Consider the following 21,043-nt stretch of genomic DNA (forward strand, 5'->3'; position numbering starts at 1 on the left):
TCGGGCAGTGGTGCCAAAGGGTTCCCCAGTAAGGACAACTGTGAAGTGGGCCCCTTGTGTCACGGGCTTCCCCAGCACGCCATGCCTGTCCAAGTTCCTTCCTGGATCTCACAGAGGCAGCGCACACCACTAAAGAGACTGCTTCCGGCCCCCCGATTTAATCCCCATCTTGTTCTTTGATTGGTAGAAGTATCTTGATCAGATAAACTACAAGAGGAATAATGCTCAGTGTCAGACTGTCAATAGGAAGGGATAAATACATTTAGCAATTAAAAAATACATCTTTGGGGCTTCCCTGATGGCTCAGTGGTTAAGAATCCACCAGCTAATGCAGGGGACACGGGTTCGAGCCCTGGTCCGGGAAGATTCCACATGCTGTGGAGCAACTAAGCCCGTGCAACTACTGAACCCGCGTGCCTAGAGCCCGTACTCCACAACAAGAGAAGCCACCGCAATGAGAAGCCCGCGCACCGCAACGAAGAGAAGCCCCCGCTCGCCGCAACTAGAGAAAAGCCAGCGCGCAGCAATGAAGGCCCAACGCAGCCAAAAATAAATAAATAAAATAAATTTATAAATAAACAAACAAACAAACAAAAATCTTTGTCCAAAATAATTGCAGCTCAGTCCATCAAACCCAAATAGGACTGAAAATATGAACACTGAATTGTATATGGTGATTATGCCTACTAAGGAGAGAGGTGCAAAGAGGGAGACGAGGGTAGCGATACAAAATTCATTCTCATATATCACTTATATGTGGAATCTAAAATATGACACAAATGAACATATCTATGAAACAGAAACAAAGTCATAAACATAGAGAAGAGGCTTGTGGTTGTCAAGGGGAAGGGGGTTGGGGGAGGGAAGGATTGGGAGTTTGGGGTCAGCAGACGCAAACTATTATATATAGGACGAATAAACAACAAGGTCCTATTGTATAGCACAGGGACCTATACTCAATATCCTGTGATAAACCATAATGGAAAAGAATATGACAAAGAATATATATGTGTATAACTGAGTCACTTTGCTGTACAGCAGAAATTAACACATTGTAACAACTATACTTCAATAAAATTTTTCATTCTCCATACTTCTATATGGCTAGAATCTTTAAAAGATTGTATTCAATGCACTACAGAATAAAAATTATTCTAGACAATTTTACCAGTAATTTTAGATATAGGTCAGTTGGAAAATGACTCTAACACATTACTACTTAAGTCATTAATTTATGAATTGATGTTAACTATAGGCAAAATAGGAGAAAGGCTATGCTATGTCTGCCTGCTTCCATTTTAAAACCACAACAGGAATCTAGAGACCAGACCTTTTGTTCACCTTATCAAACTTTGCCAATTCCTTATGAAAAGTAAATAAACTGAAAAGCCCCAGTGAGTAGCAAATTATTATTAGTATGATTCAAGGGAACAACGGAAAGTTTGGAGGTACAATTTCTGGAAAAGACATATTTTCAACCAAGTCTTTTTGCTGTTTATTTGGCACCTCAAACACATACCCATCTTTATCCTTGTATATTAAAGAATTTAATATAGTAAATCCTCAAGAATTTTTTCAAGAATTTTATAATATTCTTTAATTAAAATCTCCTTGGGAGTGGATGTGCATTCACGTTTGTTGCAAACACACACACACACACACACACACACACACACACTACAGCTAGTACAGTGTTCTGCACATAGTGAGGATCTGACATGTGCAATTAAATGAGAAATTATATGCTGTTAAGCTCTTGTAAAGAGGTAGCACCTCGCATTTAAGTAATAAAACAAAAAATGAAAATGGTGTCTTGAAAATTTAAAAATCCAAATTTTTAGAAGTGTTTTTAGGGCTTCCCTGGTGGCGCAGTTGTTGACAGTCCGCCTGCCGATGCAGGGGACACGGGTTTGTGCCCCGGTCCAGGAAGACCGGGATGCCACGGAGCGGCTAGGCCTGTGAGCCATGGCCGCTGAGCCTGCGCGTCCAGAGCCTGTGCTCCGCAACGGGAGAGGCCACAACAGTGAGAGGCCCGCGTACAGAAAAAAAAAAAAAAAAAAAAAAAAAAAAAAAAAAGTTTTTTATATTTTTTTGGCCATGCTGCGCGGCTGTGTGATCTTAGTTCCCCGACCAGGGATGGGACCCGGGCCCACAGCAATGAAAGCTCCGAGTCCTAACCACTGGACCACCAGGGAATTCCCCCAATTTTTTAAAGTATTACTAATGAAAGAAAGCTTAATGAACATTCGAAAGCAACACGTTTAGAACCTGAACACTATCAATCTGGAGTATAAAAATACAACCACAAAGAAGAAAGGCTGGAAGGATGTACACATGCCAGCCCTATGTGATTTGGGCACGGTCCTAACCAACAGCTCTCAGATGGCATTTTGGAAAGCTACACGTTCTGAGTCTGTTCAACCAATTTTGGGCTTATAAATTACTGCACCAAGTCACTTCAAGGATCTAGATATTAACCACTGTAAAAAACAAACCCAAAAAACATCACCACGGTTGGGGCACAGTATGGGGGAGAGTCAGGGAGAGCTGGGCAGGGGCCCCCCACGCAGGGCCTCACAGAGGGTTTGGAATCTGTGTTTTGAGTGCTCTGGGACAAGGGGGAGCAGAGGTGCCATGGGTTGTGTCCTCCTCCAAAGATATGTCCAATCCTAACCCCCAGTACCTGTGAATGTGACCTTATTTGGAAAGAGCATCATTGTAGATGTAATTAAGGATCTTAAGATGAGATCATTCTGGACTTAGGGTGGGTCCACATCCAATGATGGGTGTCCTTATAAGACAAAGGAGAGGGAGATTTGAGACACACAGACACAGGGAAAGACCATGTGAAGATAGAGGCAAAGGTTGGAGTGATGAGTCTACAAACCAGGGAACACCGAGGATTGCCAACAACCACCAGAAGCTGGAAGAGAAAAGAGAGGATTCCCAGGGTCGCCAGCAGCCACCAGAAGTTAGGGGACAGGCTGGAAAAGACTCTTCCTCAGAGCCTCCAGAGGGAACCAATCCTGCCAACACGTTGATTTTGGAGTTCTGGCCTCCTGAACTGTGTGACAATACATTTCGATTGTTTTCAAGCTGCCAATTTGTGGTAATTTGTTATGGCAGCCCTAAGAAACTAACACAGGACGTGAGTAATTTTAGCAATGAGTAAACACACACACACCCCCCTCTGGTTGCTGTACAGAGAATGGACTATGTAGGCAGAAAAAGTGGAAGCAGGAAGTGACATAAGAGGCTAATGTCAGAAGCTGACAGTGGCTTGTGTTAATGAATGAATGAACTAACATAAAGGGAAGGGGGAAACACTGGAAGGTGACTTTGTTGATAAGATTGTTAGGGGGTGAGGGGCTTCCCTAGTGGCGCAGTGGTTGAAAGTCCACCTGCTGCTGCAGGGGACGTGGGTTCGTGCCCCGGTCCGGGAAGACTCCCCAACAGGAGAGGCCGCGACAGTGAGAGGCCCGCGTGCCAAAAAAAAAGAAGATTGTTAGGGGTGGCAGTAGGAGTGGGACACAGAGCTTTTCTTGTGGAAACCAGCAAGGCTGGTCGTGCTCCTGAGGGCACAAGTAGGTGAGCTCAGGTGGGCTTCCTGGGAGTGGTGGGAGGAGCCACATGACTAAGTGTGGGCCCAGCAGGAGGGCGGGACTGAGGCAGCCCGTCCTCATGTGCTCTCGGTGTCTAACACCTGTGCGTGCACGGATGGAACATAAAGCCTCCTTTAAAGCTTCCCTAGGGGAAGCCCTGCCCATTGCCGTGTTCTGCCTTCTTTACTGCGCCCCAAGGAGCTGCTGGTCTCATGCACTATTACTGTGAGCTTTGTATGGAAAGGAGCACCCCCTTTTCCTCTGAGAACACCCCACAGAAGTGAGCCCAGTCCAGGATGCTGCATCAGGAGGCCTCCGTGTGTGGGCCTCAGTCACATCCAGAAGGGCGCCAGAACCCCGAGGCAGCGAGAAGCAGAGAGCATGGGACACGCTTCCCTTTCTGGTCCTTCTGTCCCCTCCCCATCAGTGACAGCCCGTCTCAATCCAGTCCCTGTGCTACTGCATACCCAGCTGATTGGTGATGGGTGTAAGGAACAGGGCACGGGACATAGGATGCGCTGGCCCTGCCCTGTCCGGGTCAGGGGGACAAGCCAGGCCACCTACCTCTGTCTTGGAGACCTCACTGCTAGTGTCCGGCTGGGCGTGGTCAGTGACAGGGTCACAGCCTGGCTCGAGGATGGTCCCGTCATCTTGCTTTTCCTTGCCAGCCCCCTGCTCAGAACTGTGGTCGCCCTCCCCTCCTCCAGGGGGGTTTTGGGGGGTCTCCTCCCCCAGAGCTCCCTCCTCCAGCCCCTCTGTGTCTCGGCTGCTTTGTTCAGGCTCCTCCTCTTCGCTGGCCACCCTCTCCTTCACCTCCGTAGGCTCTTCCATCTGCCCTTCAGCCGGTTTCTCCTCCGTGGGGCTCCCACCCCCGTCCTCTGCCTCTGGGCTGGAGGCTCGGGCTGGACGCTGGCTGGCCCCCTCCTCGGAGCTCCCCACGGCCTTTTCGTGCTGCTGGGCTACCCTCAAAGCCCTGCCCTTCTCCTCCTGCTTCTCTGTCCAGCTGGGCGTCCTCCTCAGAGGAGGGGATCCTGGGGTCTTGCTCTTGGCTGGGAACACCTCGTCCCCATTCTCTTCCTTGGCCCCATTCTCCTGGGAGGACTCCTCGGCCCTGAGCCCCCCCAGGTCCGCACAGTCCTCCGACTGAGACCTTCGGAATCGCCTGGAGGGAGGGCGCCTTTTTATGGAGCCCCTTGTCCGCACCTGCAAGAAAGTGTTAAGGAAAATGATCTACACCTGTGAAAAAGGCCAAACAGGGAGGGCGCATGTTCTTTCAATGTCAGTCTCACACGCACAGCTTCACAAGCCCACCTGAGGATCATTTGATTTTCTAGGAGGATGTACCATTGCTTGCTATTTATTATAGGTTAGAGCCCTATGGGGCTGTGGTATTACATGGTAACCTGCAGATTTTTTTCTGTGTATGTGAAGATGAAAATGCTGTCTATCCAGTAAAAAAAAATAACCTAAGATTTTACTGGCCTGTAAAATAACCATCAGCTCAGTGTCTAACTTAGCAATTTTATTCTAACATTTGTCCTTTTTAATTGCCTATAAATAACCAGTTCTTTGAATGAGCTTTACCATCTTACAGGATCCCTCCTAAATTAACAAATTGAACAAAATCTCTCTCTATTTCGTACCAGAGTCATGTTTTAACATTTTGAAGTTTCTACTTTGACAAAGGTGAACCCAACAGAAAACAGGGTTGGGGGTCTGTGGGTGGCTGGTACCATGACCTCATGGGTGTGGAGCTGGACAGCTGGTGATCAGCTTCCTCCCTTCCCCCCACCCCCACCCCCACCCCCCCAGAGCTGGCTAACCCCGGGAGAGCTGAGCAGCCAGAATCCTTTGCTTTCTCCAGCGAGGTCCAACTCTAGCAGAAGCCACACCTTAGAAACACCCAGCAGAGCTGCCTGAAAACCATTTTTTCTCTGGGAAGTGTGTGAATCTCAGAACCAGGCCTCACCTGGGTCCACTGGACTTTGTCAGAAGTTCAATGGCGTGTTTATAGTGGGTGTCCTACCTTACTCAAGTGATGTGTCTTTAAAAATTTATGTGCAAATTAAATCTTATTTTCTCACTGATTTGCATTTTGGTATTTGCCAATCCTAGTTGTCTCAGAAGTTTGGAATGAATACTTTTTTTTTTTTTTAATAAATTTATTTAGTGGCTTCTCTTGTTGCGGAGCACGGGCTCTAGGTGTACAGGCTTCAGTAGTTGTGGCGCACAGGCTTAGTTGCTCTGCGGCATGTGGGATCTTCCTAGACCAGGGATCGAACCTGTGTCCCCTACACTGGCAGGCAGATTCTCAACCACTGCACCATCAGTGAAGCCCTGAATACTTGGTTTTAAAAGGGCTTCCCAGGAACTTTCCTGAGACCACAGTGAGGCTAGCCCTGCAGGCTATCAAGGCCCCAGCCCTCATGGCCAGCAGGGTTCAGAAATAATCCTACCTGCTCCCTTACTGCTGTCACAGACTAAAGCCCCCAGTACTATGACCAGGTGGCAGAGCCTCCCTCCCTGCCTCTACATCCCACTGACATCCTGTGAGAAGACAGGGCTCTCTCCTGGGTTCCTCTCTGCTGTCGGGGGTCTCTCCATTGCCCTGGGCTGAAGGATCTCCACTCTGTCCCCAGCCAGCAGGCTCAAGCCTACCCCATCACCTCCTCACCACCACTTTTGTTTCCTTGGGCCCTACCTGTTTCAACACATTTGACCTCTTTCCTAGATGGATCCTCTGGAAGGGCCCAGTAGATCCTGCTCTCTCCATCCTTAATTCTAAGGTCACATTTATTTAACTTTTCCTGGCATCAGAACCCTTTAATTCAGGGACTTCCCTAGTGGTCAAGTGGTTAAGACTCTGCGCTTGCACTGCAGGGGGTGCGGATTCGATCCCTGGTCAGGAAAGTAAGATCCCGCATGCCCGTGGTGCAACCCAAAAAAAGAAAAGAGCCCTTTAACTCTTAGCCCCTGCCTGGCTCTGGTCCAAATTTGCTGGGTACCTGCTTGGAGTGTACTGGACTGTACGTACCTCTGATTCTCTTGATTCTTACCTCCTTCTAGTAGGGCAGGGATCTGATGAAATCACACACACAAGTATCAGGGCAGTATCTACAGAAACAAGTGCTGCCATACATCTTTTTGCAAAGGGAACGAGTTGGATATTCTTCAACTGGGGCAAGATGCAGTAAGAATGATTTGAACCCGTTCTGGGACACTTAGGAGTATTCATATCAGGGCAGGACAGGACAACCTAGTGACCCTGCCCTCCCTTCTGCTGAGTCACTGATCAGGTCTTTAGCTTTTGTTTTCAGCTTTTGACATAACTCTCTGTGCAGCTGGGATCAGTACTGAATTCCTGCCCCTCTCTCCACAAAGGATGGAGCGCACCTTTCAGGTGAGTGGCACAGTTACGGGAAGAGCGGATGAGAGAGGCAGGCTAGGTAGAGAGTGATCTTAGCTCAGGGATCACTTGCCAGGAAGAGAAGAAATTTCCTTTGTTAAAAACCACATCTTACCACAGCTCAGAAGTGTCCTCCTTTCTCCAGGACAACAGGGTAGAGGTGATTCAGAATTGCCCAGTGTCCGCATTTCCACAGACACACCACAGTACTTAGGATCCAGATATTACCTTATTGTAAGAGGGCAGATGACTGCCCTCAGGAGGCTGGTCAAAGCTGACGGGCACCTCCTCCGGCTCGCTGGCCCGAGACCACACGCCAGGGCTGCTGGGGGTAGAAGGCGGGCTGTGAAATGGTGACACCATGGCCTTGAGTCCAGGACTCTTGGGTGAGGCCCCAGGCAGCAGGGCCGCTGGATCAAAGACTAAATTGGCCTGTAGAGAAAAGATGAGGAATTTCAAACCCAGGCTGCATTCCGTAATGCCCAGGAAGCACTGATTTGATCCGGCAAAAATGCATTGGAACAGTCCCGATTTATAGACAAAGAGGCCAGAATAGCACCTGTCAGCACCTGCAGGCACCAGGCTCTCATGCTGTCAGCACCCTTTACCATCGTTCTCATCAGAGTCAAGAGCAGTTACTGCTTACTGGATGCCTACTCTGCTGGGCATGTGCAGTTTTCCTCTCTACAACCACCCTACATGTTCAGTTTTGTTCTCATGGCACACATTAGCAAAGTGTTTAAGGAATCTGCCCTGGGATTCAAGCCAGGTCTGTTTGTCCCTCAGTCTCCAAGTACAGGGTCTCTCTCGGTAGACCACAGTGGTGGACACAGCAGGCCACCACGCCTTTCCAGCGGGGAGCCAGCGGAGCAGATGCCAGTGTGTGACCCTACTTGCAGCATCGCAGTGCAGGTGCAACCAGACCAGAATGAACCCCGAGGGCAAGCAAAGGGGAGGGGTTACCCGAAGGTAACCGAGGCCTGAGGGAGTCATGAGTTTGGTGGGGGAGGAAGCGGTGGTCCCAGATCTATCCGACTGCCTTGGAGAAGGTGGTGGTGCAGATGTCTACGGAGGGACTGAACGTGAGTCCCTTGGGTCCTCTAGCGCCACCTAGGGGCTCTTGTTCCTCCTGCTCTGACCTCTGCGTTTCCAAATCATTGCGCAGTTACATCCTCCAGAGCAGGACAGCCAGCAGCAAGGCCTCCAAGGGGAGGGACCAGGCTGGAGGTGCAGATGATGCTTTCCACGCAGACACACCCAACTCCAGATGTTGCCTCTTTCACTTAATAGCTGTGTGACCTACAGCGAGTCCAGTAGCCTTTCTGTGTCTCAGAGTCTTTATTTGTCCCATCGACTGAGCCTGACCTTTAGAGTCTTTTATGATCTGGTCCCCTTACTCTCTCCTGCCACTACCCGACTCACACCCTTTCCCTCCAGACTCCCCTCGGTGCCACCCTCCTGCCAGCCGAGGCTCTGTCACCTTGGAGAACTCCGACATGTACTTTAGGACTTGCACAGTATAGAACACTACACATGTTTAGGACGATGTTCGTATTTCAGTTGTGATTTTAAGAAAGAATTTATAATATAGACAAGATTGTGTCATTGTCCAATTAAAAATATAAAGTTAAACAGCAACAGTGTGAGCCCACGCCATGTCTAAAAGCAGCATGTTGCAGGTGCAAAGGGACAGGTTTGGACCACAGAGGCTGTGGGAGATGGTGTGCTAGGATGGCTCAGAGGACTTCATGGCAGAGGGGATATTAACTGGGCATTAAAGGAGGTCTTCCTGCCCTCTCAGGGTCAAGCTGGGACATTCCCTCTGTAAGACTGCTTGCAAATAAAATGGGTCTTGCTAGCCAGCGGAAAACTTGAACTTCGAACTAGTGAAGAAAAAATCATAGTTCCTAACTCATCCAATAGAATACTTAGAAGAAAAATGAAGCTGGTGATGCACTTCTTAGTTCTTTCCCCACGTATTTCCAACAAAGTAAGGTTCCTATGGGATTTGGCCAAATTATATACTGTCGCTGACATTCTTCATGAGATTAAACCATTAGAGATTAAACCCTCATTCTCAGGTTGCGATGTTTCCCAAAGAGGCTTATTAATGACTGGAAAGGGGAATAACACCAAGACTGCAGGGTACACAGCATTTGCAAACTAACTTCTGGCGCTTAGATGAGGTCTGTGGTAGGCTGCCGGGAGACAGAGGTAGGGGTTCTCGGCTACACCCTTTGGATGGCTGCTAGGAGGGAATGTCTGAGTTCTGGGGTCCCTTCTGAGAGATCCCTGGTATGTATACGGGAGCCCTGCAGCCTCCTACAGCGATGGGCAGCCCACTCCCTCCCTGCAGCTGGGGTGGGATCAGGGCTTCTCAGTATGAATTAAACTTCAGGGGAGAACCCCCCCCGCCGCCCCGCGATGAGGTAGGCTCATAACCCAAACCAGAGATGCTTCCCTTAACCCCAAATCAGGCTGGGGGCCAAATCCCTGGTCTCTCACATAACTGGGAACTGCAGAGGCTGTGGCTACCTGTCTTGACACACCCCTAATGATGGCTTCAGAACAAGGTAGACGAGCCAATTTTATTAGTTGGACCCAGAGGGGAGGCTCCAGTGCAGGAGAGCCTTGTTGTTCTCCTGCACAGAGACTGCGGTGAAAGCTGGGGCATCTTCTACAGGCCCCACCCAGATATATCACGCCTGTCCCTCCTCTGTGCTTTAGCTCATGCTGTTCTCACACCAGGAGTACCTTCCTCCCTCCTTTCCAGCCACTATTCCTAAGGACTGACTCAGGAAATAGGTATTTCCTAAAGCATTTGTTAATTACTCCTGCCCACTTGACTGTCTTCTCGCTGTAAAATTTTACCCGCAGTGGTTCTCAGCGGGGGTAGGGGGCAGGGGGATGATTTTGTCTCCAGGAGACATTTGGCAATGTCTAGGGACATTTTTCTTTGTCACAGTTTACTGAAGAGTGCTGCTGGCATCGAGTGGATAGGGACCAAGGATGCTGTTAAAGCATCTTGCAGTGTACCAGGCAGCCCCTGCAACAAAATTGACCAGCTCAAATAATGCCGAGGTAAAAAGTCCTGGTCTAGGGCTTCCCTGGTGGCGCAGTGGTTGGGAGTCCGCCTGCCGATGCAGGGGACACGGGTTCGTGACCCGGTCCGGGAAGATCCCACATGCTGCGGAGCGGCTGGGCCCGTGAGCCATGGCCTCTGAGCCTGCGGGTCTGGAGCCTGTGCTCTGCAACGGGAGAGGCCGCAACAGTGAGGGGCCCGCGTACCGCAAAAAAAAAAAAAAAAAAAAGTCCTGGTCTAGAGCAGTAGGAGTCGGATAGTTACCCACAATTTAGATCTCCGGTATTTACTCTCCTGTATGTCTTTTATTGTATCATGTGTGAAAACCTTGTCTCCCCAACAAGACTGTGAGATCAAGTGCAGTGTCATATACTTCGTTTACACTCCCAGGAAAGCCAGCCCCACTGTGGGCACAGTGGTGAGGGCTCTGGATGTATAAGGTGGCGAGGTAGGATGGAATGCTTTCCAAACAATGAACTTGGCCGTAGTGGTGTAATGACTAGCACCTGAATTTCAGCCCTGTGTAAAGCTGAAACGGTTTGTGGCTGCATTCAGGCCATGGAAAGGGCTTGGCTATTCCTGGAGTGTTTCCTGTGTATAACATCCTTTCCCATAAGACTCTTGAGGCATCTGATTGTCTTCAATCTCCATTAGGTACTAATGACATGAGCTCATGTTTAATAGGGTCCTTATTTTAGCATTTTGCCCCCAGGTAGAGCCCCTCATCCTTCAGGGCAGTTTGATCACTAGCTGGTTATCAGAGGTCAACTGTCCAGGTGACATCTGGAACTACCCTAGGAGCCCCAAAGACATGCAAATGTTGGATAAGAGAGGGGGTTGGATAGGAGGTAGCATCGATTCTGAACTTACCTGGAGCTTCTCGATCAGAGGCGAGCTCTTCACCTTGACTTTAGGAGGGTGGCTTGCATTGGGCGGTGACTTCTATAAAAGCAAATGGACCAAAACAAGCAAATGAGTGAGGTGAAGGGAGGTGGGGTTCTGGCTGGAGCCCAGAAGCCATAGTTGGAATAAGAGGAGAAGAAAAAGTTGGCTTTACCACCTCATCCCTTAGCTCCGGGAGCTCACTTACCTCCTGAGGTCCTGGGCGTGGCAGATTCCCCTTCCCCTCTCCCTCATCCTACCACTAACAAGACCACTTGAATCTATGGATCAGAGCAGGCAGGACGTCTGAAACACAGCAGGCCTCCTGTTCCAGGAAGAATGCCTTCATGGTCATTATGAGAGAACAGACTATGTCTGAGGGGGACAAGATCTTCACCTCACGACATTCAACAACATGAGCCAACAATTGGAGGGGATTTCAAAGAGAAAGGGCACAGTGACCATCCATTCTGTTTGTCATAAACATAAGAAACCACAGAGCCGGAGTGAAACCTGACAGAGGTACACTTGAAGTTCTCCCCTTAAACTAATAATATTTTGGAAAACCCCACCAATAGTGTTGTTTATAAATTATCATATTCTAGAACACTGACTATTCATTTTGATTAAACAGACATTTATTGAGTATCTCCTACATTCCAGGCATTGTGTTGGTTACATAAAAATGAATATGATTGAGCGCCTGCCCTCTGAAAGTGGTCAATGTCTGAGATATCTTGTGTATATATATATATATACACACACCCCCATATATATGTTCTGTTAGTTGGGATATTTTTGTGATGAGTGTATTGTCAGGAATCTTGCCTGTCTTTGGATTTTATATTATCTAAAAAGATTGACTCCTTCCTGTTTTGTGTAAAATCCCTACAACTTGATTCTAGTTCCACAGCTATATTGACCCTCAACAGGTAGGAATGATGACAGTGATGATGATGATGATGATGAAGAAAAAGATGACTTCCATGCTGTCGGACAGAGACCTATAGTTTGGGGACCCTGCTCCTCGCACCCATGTGCTAATTTACTTGAATCATAAGAAGAATAACACAATTTCTTATAAATATTCTGAGATAGTTATTGAGTGAGATGATTGTATTTTAGTGATGGAAGGAGACAGACTCACTCAACTGAACTCCCTGTGACCTTTTTAAGGCCCAGCATTGCAGGGCGGGGGAGGTGCTGGAGCGTGGGGCAGCCACTGGCTGGGACTCAGGAGCTCCCTTCCCCAGCCCCTGCTAACTCCGGCTTTGACAGGAGCCAGACGGCTGCCCTGGCCTCAGCCTCCCCGGCCAAGACCCAGGCAGGTGGGTGGGTTGGAATAAACGATTCTAAGGCCTCCTCCAGCTCTCAGGTGCCTCTGGCTCCATGAGTTTACACCATCAGACATATTTCCAGAGCAGTCAGTCTTTCAAGGAGCCTTGTGTCCACCGTGAGAACAAAGAGCTTCCAGCCCAAACTCAGTTGTCCTTAATTTCTGGGCTTTACAGTGAAAGTTCATATGAGGCCACGTTTCTGAAGATACTGTTTAGGAACTGCAGCAACAATTGTGCTGACAAAGCTCACTTTATGTAATACTTTATTCTCTTCTGCAACTGAGTAGTATCTTCTGAAGAGAGTGAAAATTCAATAAACACAGCCCCTTCATCAGTGCTGGGAACCCAGCTCATGCCCTACAAAATCCTTGTTGATTCTAATTGAACTGCAAAGCAGGAAGAACCCAAAAGAGCCGCCGATGCCATTCCTGGGAACGGCTGAAGGTGGCAGTATTTCCTTTACTGTTTAACAAGCAGCTCTTTACTGTTTAACAAGTGGCCTCCGCTCATACAGTTGGTGGAGAAAAGTCAGCCTGACATCTCTCTTTATGTATGTATATATGTCCATATATGACATTCCTATAATGTCTAGAATAATGACCGGATTTTTCAGATGGAACTGTTTTCCAGCCCTCCTGTGGGCAGGCAAGGCAGGCTCAGTGGCCATATTAAACACTCTTTTGGGTGGGTCCTCCAGAGAGGGGCAACTCCAGGATACCCTGTCGGCAGGGGCTGGCTCCACCGTCTCAGTCCTGTGCAGGCATAGGGAGGGGGCAGGGATGAAGAAGGGATGGGAAGCCCCTCTCCGGCACTGTGCATTGGGAACCGAGGGGTAGCCTGACTGGGGCCTTCCCAGGCCCCCAAGGCTCCCGGCACTAGGGCTCCTGCAGGCTGTGCCGTGGGAGTCCGGAAGGAGAACTGTGGCAGCAGCCTCCACAATTTTCTAACCCAGCCAGACAGAGCTGGCTGCTCGTTTTATTTTTATGTGAATTTCAAGCTCGTGACAAAAAGTCACTGATCTCTGGAAACAACGTCCTTCCCACGTGCAAGCAGCCTGTCACTCCACGTGGAACCTTCCCTCTTAAATCCACCCTCCCATTCATCCAGCCCTTGGCTATTACATGCCATTTAGCTGCTGGTGGTGCCCCATGGGATGGAACATGTAAACGTATTTCTCCCAGAGCCACTGAACTCCCTCCACTTTTATCCAGGGGATAAAAGTCCCCATCCGGCCCCCATCATGTCTGGTTAGTGTTCTTGTCCCATTTTACAAAAAAGGAAGCAGGCGCAGTGCAGTGACTTCTCTGGGGCTGAGTCCAGGTCATCAGGGGGCAGCCTCACGGTAGGCACCTAGTGGCCACGGCCTCAGCCTATTGCCTAACACAGACTCCAAGCCCTCAGGGTGAAGGTCACAGGAGAAGTTCACCCTCAGTAAAGAGAAGTTGTTGGTATGGCTTTGATCGGAATGCTGGCTGATGACCCCACGAAGATGGGGTCAGAATCATGATATCAGCACCTGAGGAGACCCCAAGAAAAACGTAGTGTTTTTTAAACTGGGCTTCTTGGGGCGTTCTCATCCCAGAAGACCCCTGTCCCGTTTTGGGGGGGAGTATTCTCAGAGCATATGGGGGGCCCCACCCCCTGCCCACTTGGTTGAGAGCAGCTCTGAGTTTCTGCTTTACCTGATGGGCTTCTGCTCATATGCCTTGGGTTGACAAAAAGGTTTGAAAACCATTGACCGACTCCAAATGTTTCACTTTATAAATGAGAAAATGTAGACACCAAGGGCCTTGCCCAAGCCCACATGACTATCCAGTGTCTGTCGTCAGGATGCTGGCCCCCAAAAAGGAAGCGAGGGAAAGAGGTATCACAGTTGGCATGTGGGAATTGGACTGTCTTGGGCTTGCTTGCTCTATTTTGGGGTTGGCCTCCCAGGCTGGACAAGAGAACACGCTAATCCATTTCTGGCGGGGACCACGACCACAGTGAAGTTTCCTGGGTTCCTGGGAGGGTGTGGACAAGTTGCTCTTACAGCTACAATTAGATAAATAAGGGTAGGTGAACATGCAGGCCGGGAATCCATTGGTGGCTATGATCTATGATACCAGAGCCTTTATTATGTTGGTAACATTGGTTATTAATATCTGAGGGCAATGAGGCCTCCTGTGTGCTCTGGTTCTCTTTCAGTGATCCAGAACAATAGCCAGCCTTTTCAAGATACCACAGAAACCCACGCCTCTCTCACACTGCAGTTCTGCTTTACGTGAGTGCGGCCCTCTTTCCAGATGCTTTGCACACTTGGAAGATCGTATCAGTCAGACCTGGGAGTCAAACATGACTTTCATGACTCCTGAATCTGGTGTGGTAAAATACTCCATGGACCCATTCTCTTGGCGGAAATGCTCAGGCTTGAAAAATAGTGCTTCTGTCCTTGAAAACCATAAGGGAGGCTCAGTAACAGGGCGTAGGAAGGGACCTCGTTTTCAAAGTAAAGGATTCAGGAAGTGTTAAGGACATTCACCCCTGAATCTGAAATGGAGAAATTCCCTGCACAGGTTTCAAGTCTAAAAGTGCGAATTGCATGCCTCTTCCTATAAAAAGGAGAAAGAAAATCCATAACCAGCATCCTCTGAGCCCCCAGCAGCAGAAGCACTTACCTCTTCACCATTCTGGCCCAGCTCTACCCTGGGGGGGAACAGAGAGAGGGAGCAGGGCGGTTTCCTTCTTGTTGGCTTACTGGCTGGTGTCTAGAGGGAGGGCGACAGACAGACACACAGAGAGAAAAAGAGAGAGAGCTAATCAGGCAACAGGGAGGAAGAGGAAGGAAGTAGAAACTGGTTTTAGGAATGTTTAGGGATGTCTGGTGGAGAAAAGAATGAAGGGAGGGATTGCATGTCTTTGCGACTGCCCGTTAACTTTATAAATTCATTCTAGTGAACTGTCTACCCGTTTTGACTTTCAGGCTCTCTAGTCCTTTTCAGACTCTCCCAGTCCTTTCCTGCTGGAGCACCCTCTTTTACTTGTGATTCACTGGCCGGCCTGAAGCAACATCTCACAATGACACCCACACCCAGCTTCTAAGCACTGTCAGCACATTTGATCGATACTATCTCCTTCACCCTTTATGACATTCTTATCGTGTCTGAAATTACGGACCGATTTTTCAGATGGGAGAATAAAAACGCAAAACAACGCACTAAAAAAGCATGACAATTACACTCTCGTTTGTCCCAAGGGGCCATGATAAACCTCCCCACACACTGGGCTTCCCTTCCCTCATTTCACTTCTAAGGAGCTCCTCACACTGTAAGACTCAAGAAAATCTAGCCCAAATCTCTCCAATGCTGCAATACCCCATTTGACACTGACCTCTCCAGCAGGATTCTAGAATCCACTGGTCACCGGATCCCTTTCCTTCCTGATCCCTGGCTTCCTATCTGAAGATGCTTCCGTTTCCGTCCTCTCTTTCTTCCCAATTCTCCTTCTGGAATCCACCCTTGTTCCAGATTCCTAAGCTTCCTAAGCTCCGGGGAGGAGCCTGGTGTGGGGACTTCTTTATTCTGAAGCAGTCCAGGCCTGGCACAGCTGTGCAAGAGCTAAGTCTCTATCAGTGGACGACTGGGGTGGACAAGCCCCGGGTTCAGACCCCCCGTCTCTAAGAGCAGGGCTTTCAGCTCTCAGCCCTCCTGGCCACAGGGTAAGCCTCACTCTGGTGGGGAACGGTCCTGCCCAGGCCCAGCAGCATGGAGACATTCCTTACATTCAGAGAGACCCCTCTCTGGCTTCTCTTCCTAATTTGGTAATTACCAAGCCTCCTCCCTCCCTCTCCTCTGGGCCTGACCCAGACTTCCCCTTCCTCCAGCCCCATCCCAGGAGAGGGGCTCTGAAGCCTCCTGACTCACCTTTGCAGCGGCCGCCTGCTCCCTGAATCGCCCGGCCAGCTGGGCCACCGAGGGGGGCGCTGAGTCGTCCACACTGGCGTTGGTCTCTGCCGGCCTTTCCTGGCAAACCAAAGGGAAGCCAAAGTGAACCAGCAAATATGCACTTGGCACTGCTGAGCATCAGCACCGGGTGCCACACAAGGTGCTTGCTATGTGGCCACAAGCAGGGATGATGCCACAGTGAGGTCTTTTCACAGCGTTTTGCAATTGGCTCCTGCATTCAAAGATGTAAAAAACCCGTTCAGTCAACTGCATTTAGTGAATGTTTATAGTGTCCTTGGCCCTGGGTGTGGCTCTGGGGATCTGGAAAGGAATAAAACTTGGTGTCGCCCTGGGGGTGGAGGTTAGGGCACCCAGGGATCTGGGAGGCAGGACAAGGCCGGGTTCCTCGTCCCACGGAGACCCAGCCCGGAGAGGGCTCTATCAGGGACAGCATCTTCCCGTTGTCACATGAGGCTTCGAAAACTGTAGGCTGGCAAAATGCACTGGAGAGAGAGGCCTGTAAGTGTATCTAATGGGATGAGAAAACGTCTTTGATTGAACTTTTATTTATTTAGGCTGCATCGGGTCTTCGTTGCTGCACACGGGCTTTCTCTAGTTGCGGCGAGCGGGGTCTACTCTTCGTTGCGGTGTGCGGGCTTCTCTTGTTGCAGAGCACGGGCTCTAGGGCACGCGGGCTCCATAGTCGTCGCTCTAGAGCGCAGGCTAAGTAGTTGTGGCGCACGGGCTTAGTTGCTCCGGGGCACGTGGGATCTTCCCAGACCAGGGCTCGAACCCGTGTCCCCTGCATTGGCAGGTGGATTCTTAACCACTGTGCCACCAGGGAAGCACCTTGATTGAACTTTTGACAAGTATTTTTGTATCTTGTTTCCCCTACTTAATTGAGTGCCTTGGGCATAGAAATGTTCAGAAAATATTCAAATAACATGAGAGTCAAGTAGCACGGCGATGAGAACCAGACTATCTGGATTCGACCGCTGAGTCGCTCCATCTCCCTAGCTCAGTGACCTTGGGCAAATGATTTTACCTTTCTGTACCTTGACAGGGATAACAGTAGCACATCACTCACAAGGTTGTTCTGTGGATTAAATGACTGACTATACATCTAAAGTGTGAGGACAAGGCCTAGGACATAAGAAGAGCTATAAAAGGGTTATTATTACTACGGGCAACGGGGTCCTTCCTTCCAAGAACACTACAATGACTTCAGTTCTAGGGATTTGCATATTGCATTACTGTTCTCTACAGTGTCCTCATTGAGAGAGACTCACCCCTTTTACTGTTCTGTTCGTTTTTGCTGTGAGCTTTCTGCAAACTGGTGACCAGCTGGTTACCATGCCCCTGCTCTACCCCCAATGCAACCATTGGTTTCCTGTGGCTTTCCCTCCCCCAAGGTGCCTCTAGGCCCCCTGAAGAGGCCAAGATGCACCCTGGCCACTGTTCACTCCCATGTGCCATTTGTCACCAAGACTCATACGGTGAGTCAGTAAGCACTGGAAACGGCCCCCTCACTTCTGCCTTGTTACATGCGGCCTAGGGAACCACACAGTTTTAATAATGTTTTTTAAATGTCCAGTCTCAGAGACATTCAGCTTTGGTTTTTGGTGACCATGACGATGGCATTTCGTACACAGACTGCAAACTCCCTCTGCCCACGTCTAGCCTGAAACTGGGAGGATCTGGGTAGCACTTTGCTCGAGAAAGTCCATTTCTGTCTTTCCACGGGGCTCATGGCCTGCAAAGACCAAGCATGCTCGGCTCCAGCTGCAAGCTTGCATCCCTGTACACCACCCCCCCCACACACTCTCTCTCACACACACATACTCTCTCTTTCTCTCACACACACACACACACACACACACACACACACACACACACACACTCACATACACTTCCTAGGCCCTCCTTTTTGCGCTAGAATTGTCTCCAAGCTTTCTTACTTGGGTGCTCCCTCCAAAGGAAACGTCGCTGGTCACACCGTGATGCTGCCCCTGGAGCAGGGGAGGCGCACACGGCCGCCTCCCACCGCCTCGGGTGAAGTTACGTGGGGGCCAAGCTTTGTGATGGGGGCTTTGCTTAGAGATAGGAAAGAACTGCAGTGGCCACGGACCTTCAGATCTGCGAACAGGCTGCTCTGGAGGAAAAGACAGGTCCCTCTTTACTGTTTCCTGCTGTAAGTCAAGTTTATTCTCATTCCAGCCTAAACATCAGATGCTGATTTCACATAAAGATGTAAAAGGATGCACCTCTCTTCAAGATGCCAGAGTCCCCGACAGCGCTGGCGCAAGCGGGGAACCCAATGCCCGCTCTGATTAGTGCCCTACATGTGTCACGCAGGGCGTGGTCAGAGGCGAACATCTTGTCCTTGTGATTAATTAATTGAGCTGCTCTTGGCAAACATGCTGGGCCCATCAGTCTGTCCATCTGTCTAACTTCCCGCCCCCGTAACAGTTCAGTCTCTCTGTCCGTTGCTATATACTGCTCGTGTGCTGCTGACAGTGCACTTTACCCTCGGCCCCGAAGGCGCCAATCACTGGCGGTGCAGGAAGATACATTCCAGATAAAAATAGAGCCGTACAGGAATCAGAAACTCCTCCCTAACTTCCCTGTCTCAAAACCAGGCTTGGCGAGGGGCAAGAGAACGATAAGCCTTCTGGAAGCATTTAGAGCTTAAAAGCTGGGTTGAAGGAAAGATTATAATACGTCTGAATTTGTTTTCCTGGAGCCCAGTGAATGGGCTTTCTTTAGAATGTCTATGGACTCCAGAGCTTGCTGAAGCCTGGCAAATCCACTCACTACCAGCACCTCTCCAGATGCTTCTCATCCTATGTTGTAGAAGAATGACTGATTGTTGCCTCCTCTCAGTTGGGCACATCGAAGCCCAGAGAGGGCAAGTAGCTTAGCCAGAGTCACACAGGAGAAGCCAGACAGAATAATCTGTGAAACACTTGACTCCCACCGCCTGATAATCCAGCAATGGACATCAGTTAAGTAGCCTAATTTGTGAAGGTGCTTTGAAAACTGTAAAGCGATATATAAATAGTGAAACTATTATAAGCCGCTGGGTTACGCAGGTACAGCAGAAGAAACATGGCTTTGGGCGTGGACAGGCACCGTGGCTCAGCCTGTTTGAGGCTTTGCCTGGATTTCTGCCTTGCAAGTCTAGCAGGTACCACTAGTGACCTCCTCCAGTGGTTCAACATCACACCGCCTTGGCCCCAGGCAGGTGAGAGTCTCCTTCCAGCTCGCCTGCAGGTGTTCTCTCTCTCTCTCTCTCTCTCTCTCTGTCTCAGCCCTGAGGCTGGTTTGGGAAGGTCTTGCTCCTACCTTGATTATTCTTAGATCTGAGAATGACTTCAATGTCCCTGCCTAGTCCCCAGATTTCCTGGGAACTCACCCCCCACCCCAGCCTCTCTGGGACTTAGAGTTCTTTCTCTGTTCCAAAGATGTCCATTAAGTGTTGAACATAGAGCCGGGAACACAGAAAGTCCTCCTCGAAGGGTGCTTTCTTTCCCTTCCCCCCATCCAACCCAGTTGTGATGTCAGGGCCTGGGCACCTGCTCCCAGAGTCACTGATACCCTAAGCTCACCCCTCTCTCGCCTGCATCCACATTCCGGGTCTTGGTCAGTTTTGACCTCAGCTGGTCCTTTCTTCTTGGGGCCAGTTTCCACATCTTAAATCTGTTTTCTGAACTCATTCCCCTTTGCGTCCTGCTTTAGTTGACCCTCGTCTTTACAGATTGCAGTCCCCCTGACCCCATTCCATCTTCCTGGGCCCAGATCTTGCTTACCAAGCCCTCACTGCCACCGTTCCAGCCTGGCTCTGCCAGTAAGCTTGGAAACCACTCCTGTGGTTCCTGTGAGTGCCGAGGCCAGAAGAAAATCACCTCTGGTGTTTATTTTCTGTTTCTATGGGACTTTCTTCTGAGAACTGAGGAACCCCTGTGTCTGGACAGCATGGAACTTCCCCCTCACTGTTGCCATGCTGAGTAAATACAATTTGGGTACCGCTGACCCTCCACATAGTGGAACCTTTGTGTACAGGCCTAAATCGGGCTCTACGCACCTCCCTGGCTCTTCCCCTGTTTCTCCATCCTCCTCCTTGGTCCAAGGTCTAAGTATCTACCAGTCTCAGGGCCACGGATTAGGGAAACAAGGCACCAGGGGAGGCTTCCTCATCTATAGCTTGGGGGAGAAGCAGTGAGAGGGCTCTGCCTGGGGGCTGAGGAACCCCTGCTCTTAGCTAAATTAAAGATTATCTCGCTCACCAGAAACAGGCCAGACAAGCCAGAGCCTCAAAGTATAAGGTACGCTTGCTTCTTTGCTCTTCTAGAACTGTAGTGGATTTTTTTTTTTGCCGTACGCGGGCCTCTCACTGTTGTGGCCTCTCCCGCTGCGGAGCACAGGCTCCGGACGCGCAGGCTCAGTGGCCATGGCTCTCGGGCCCAGCCGCTCCGCGGCATGTGGGATCCTCCCAGACCAGGGCACGAACCCACGTCCCCTGCATCGGCAGGCGGACTCTCAACCACTGCGCCACCAGGGAAGCCCCTAGAACTGTAGTGGATTTTAAGACCACTTACCCCCTTCCAATATAACCATACTTAAACCGTCATTTGAAAAGGAACAACAGACAGCCTCTTTGGGACGCCACAATGATTCCAGGGTCTTCCTTTACACTTACCTTACCCTTAACTCTTCAATTCACCCCAATGTTTAACCATCACCACCCGGGGACGATGGAAAGGACAATGGACTAGGAACCAGGTTGGCCCGTTTGACTTACCTACCTACTT

The 21,043-nt window shown here is 49.7% G+C and overlaps 1 protein-coding gene across 3 annotated transcripts in view; it reads right to left on the reverse strand.

Moving 5' to 3' along the window:
- The window catches only part of RCSD1 (RCSD domain containing 1), a 67,638-nt gene that overhangs the window by 4,423 nt on the left and 42,172 nt on the right, over window positions 1–21,043 (reverse strand). For all 3 annotated transcript variants that reach the window (XM_027086412.1, XM_027086414.1, XM_027086413.1), the window contains 5 exons: window positions 16,212–16,310; window positions 14,967–15,056; window positions 10,961–11,032; window positions 7,237–7,440; window positions 4,167–4,805 (listed from right to left, as the gene is read on the reverse strand). In XM_027086412.1, the coding sequence (XP_026942213.1) occupies window positions 4,167–4,805; window positions 7,237–7,440; window positions 10,961–11,032; window positions 14,967–15,056; window positions 16,212–16,310 (1,104 nt within the window). The remainder of the gene's footprint in view (window positions 1–4,166; window positions 4,806–7,236; window positions 7,441–10,960; window positions 11,033–14,966; window positions 15,057–16,211; window positions 16,311–21,043) is intronic.

This window comes from Aethalodelphis obliquidens, unplaced genomic scaffold (genome assembly GCF_003676395.1).
Source record: "Aethalodelphis obliquidens isolate GAN/ISIS:26980383/991018 unplaced genomic scaffold, ASM367639v1 scaffold55, whole genome shotgun sequence".
Taxonomy (NCBI): domain Eukaryota; kingdom Metazoa; phylum Chordata; class Mammalia; order Artiodactyla; family Delphinidae; genus Aethalodelphis; species Aethalodelphis obliquidens.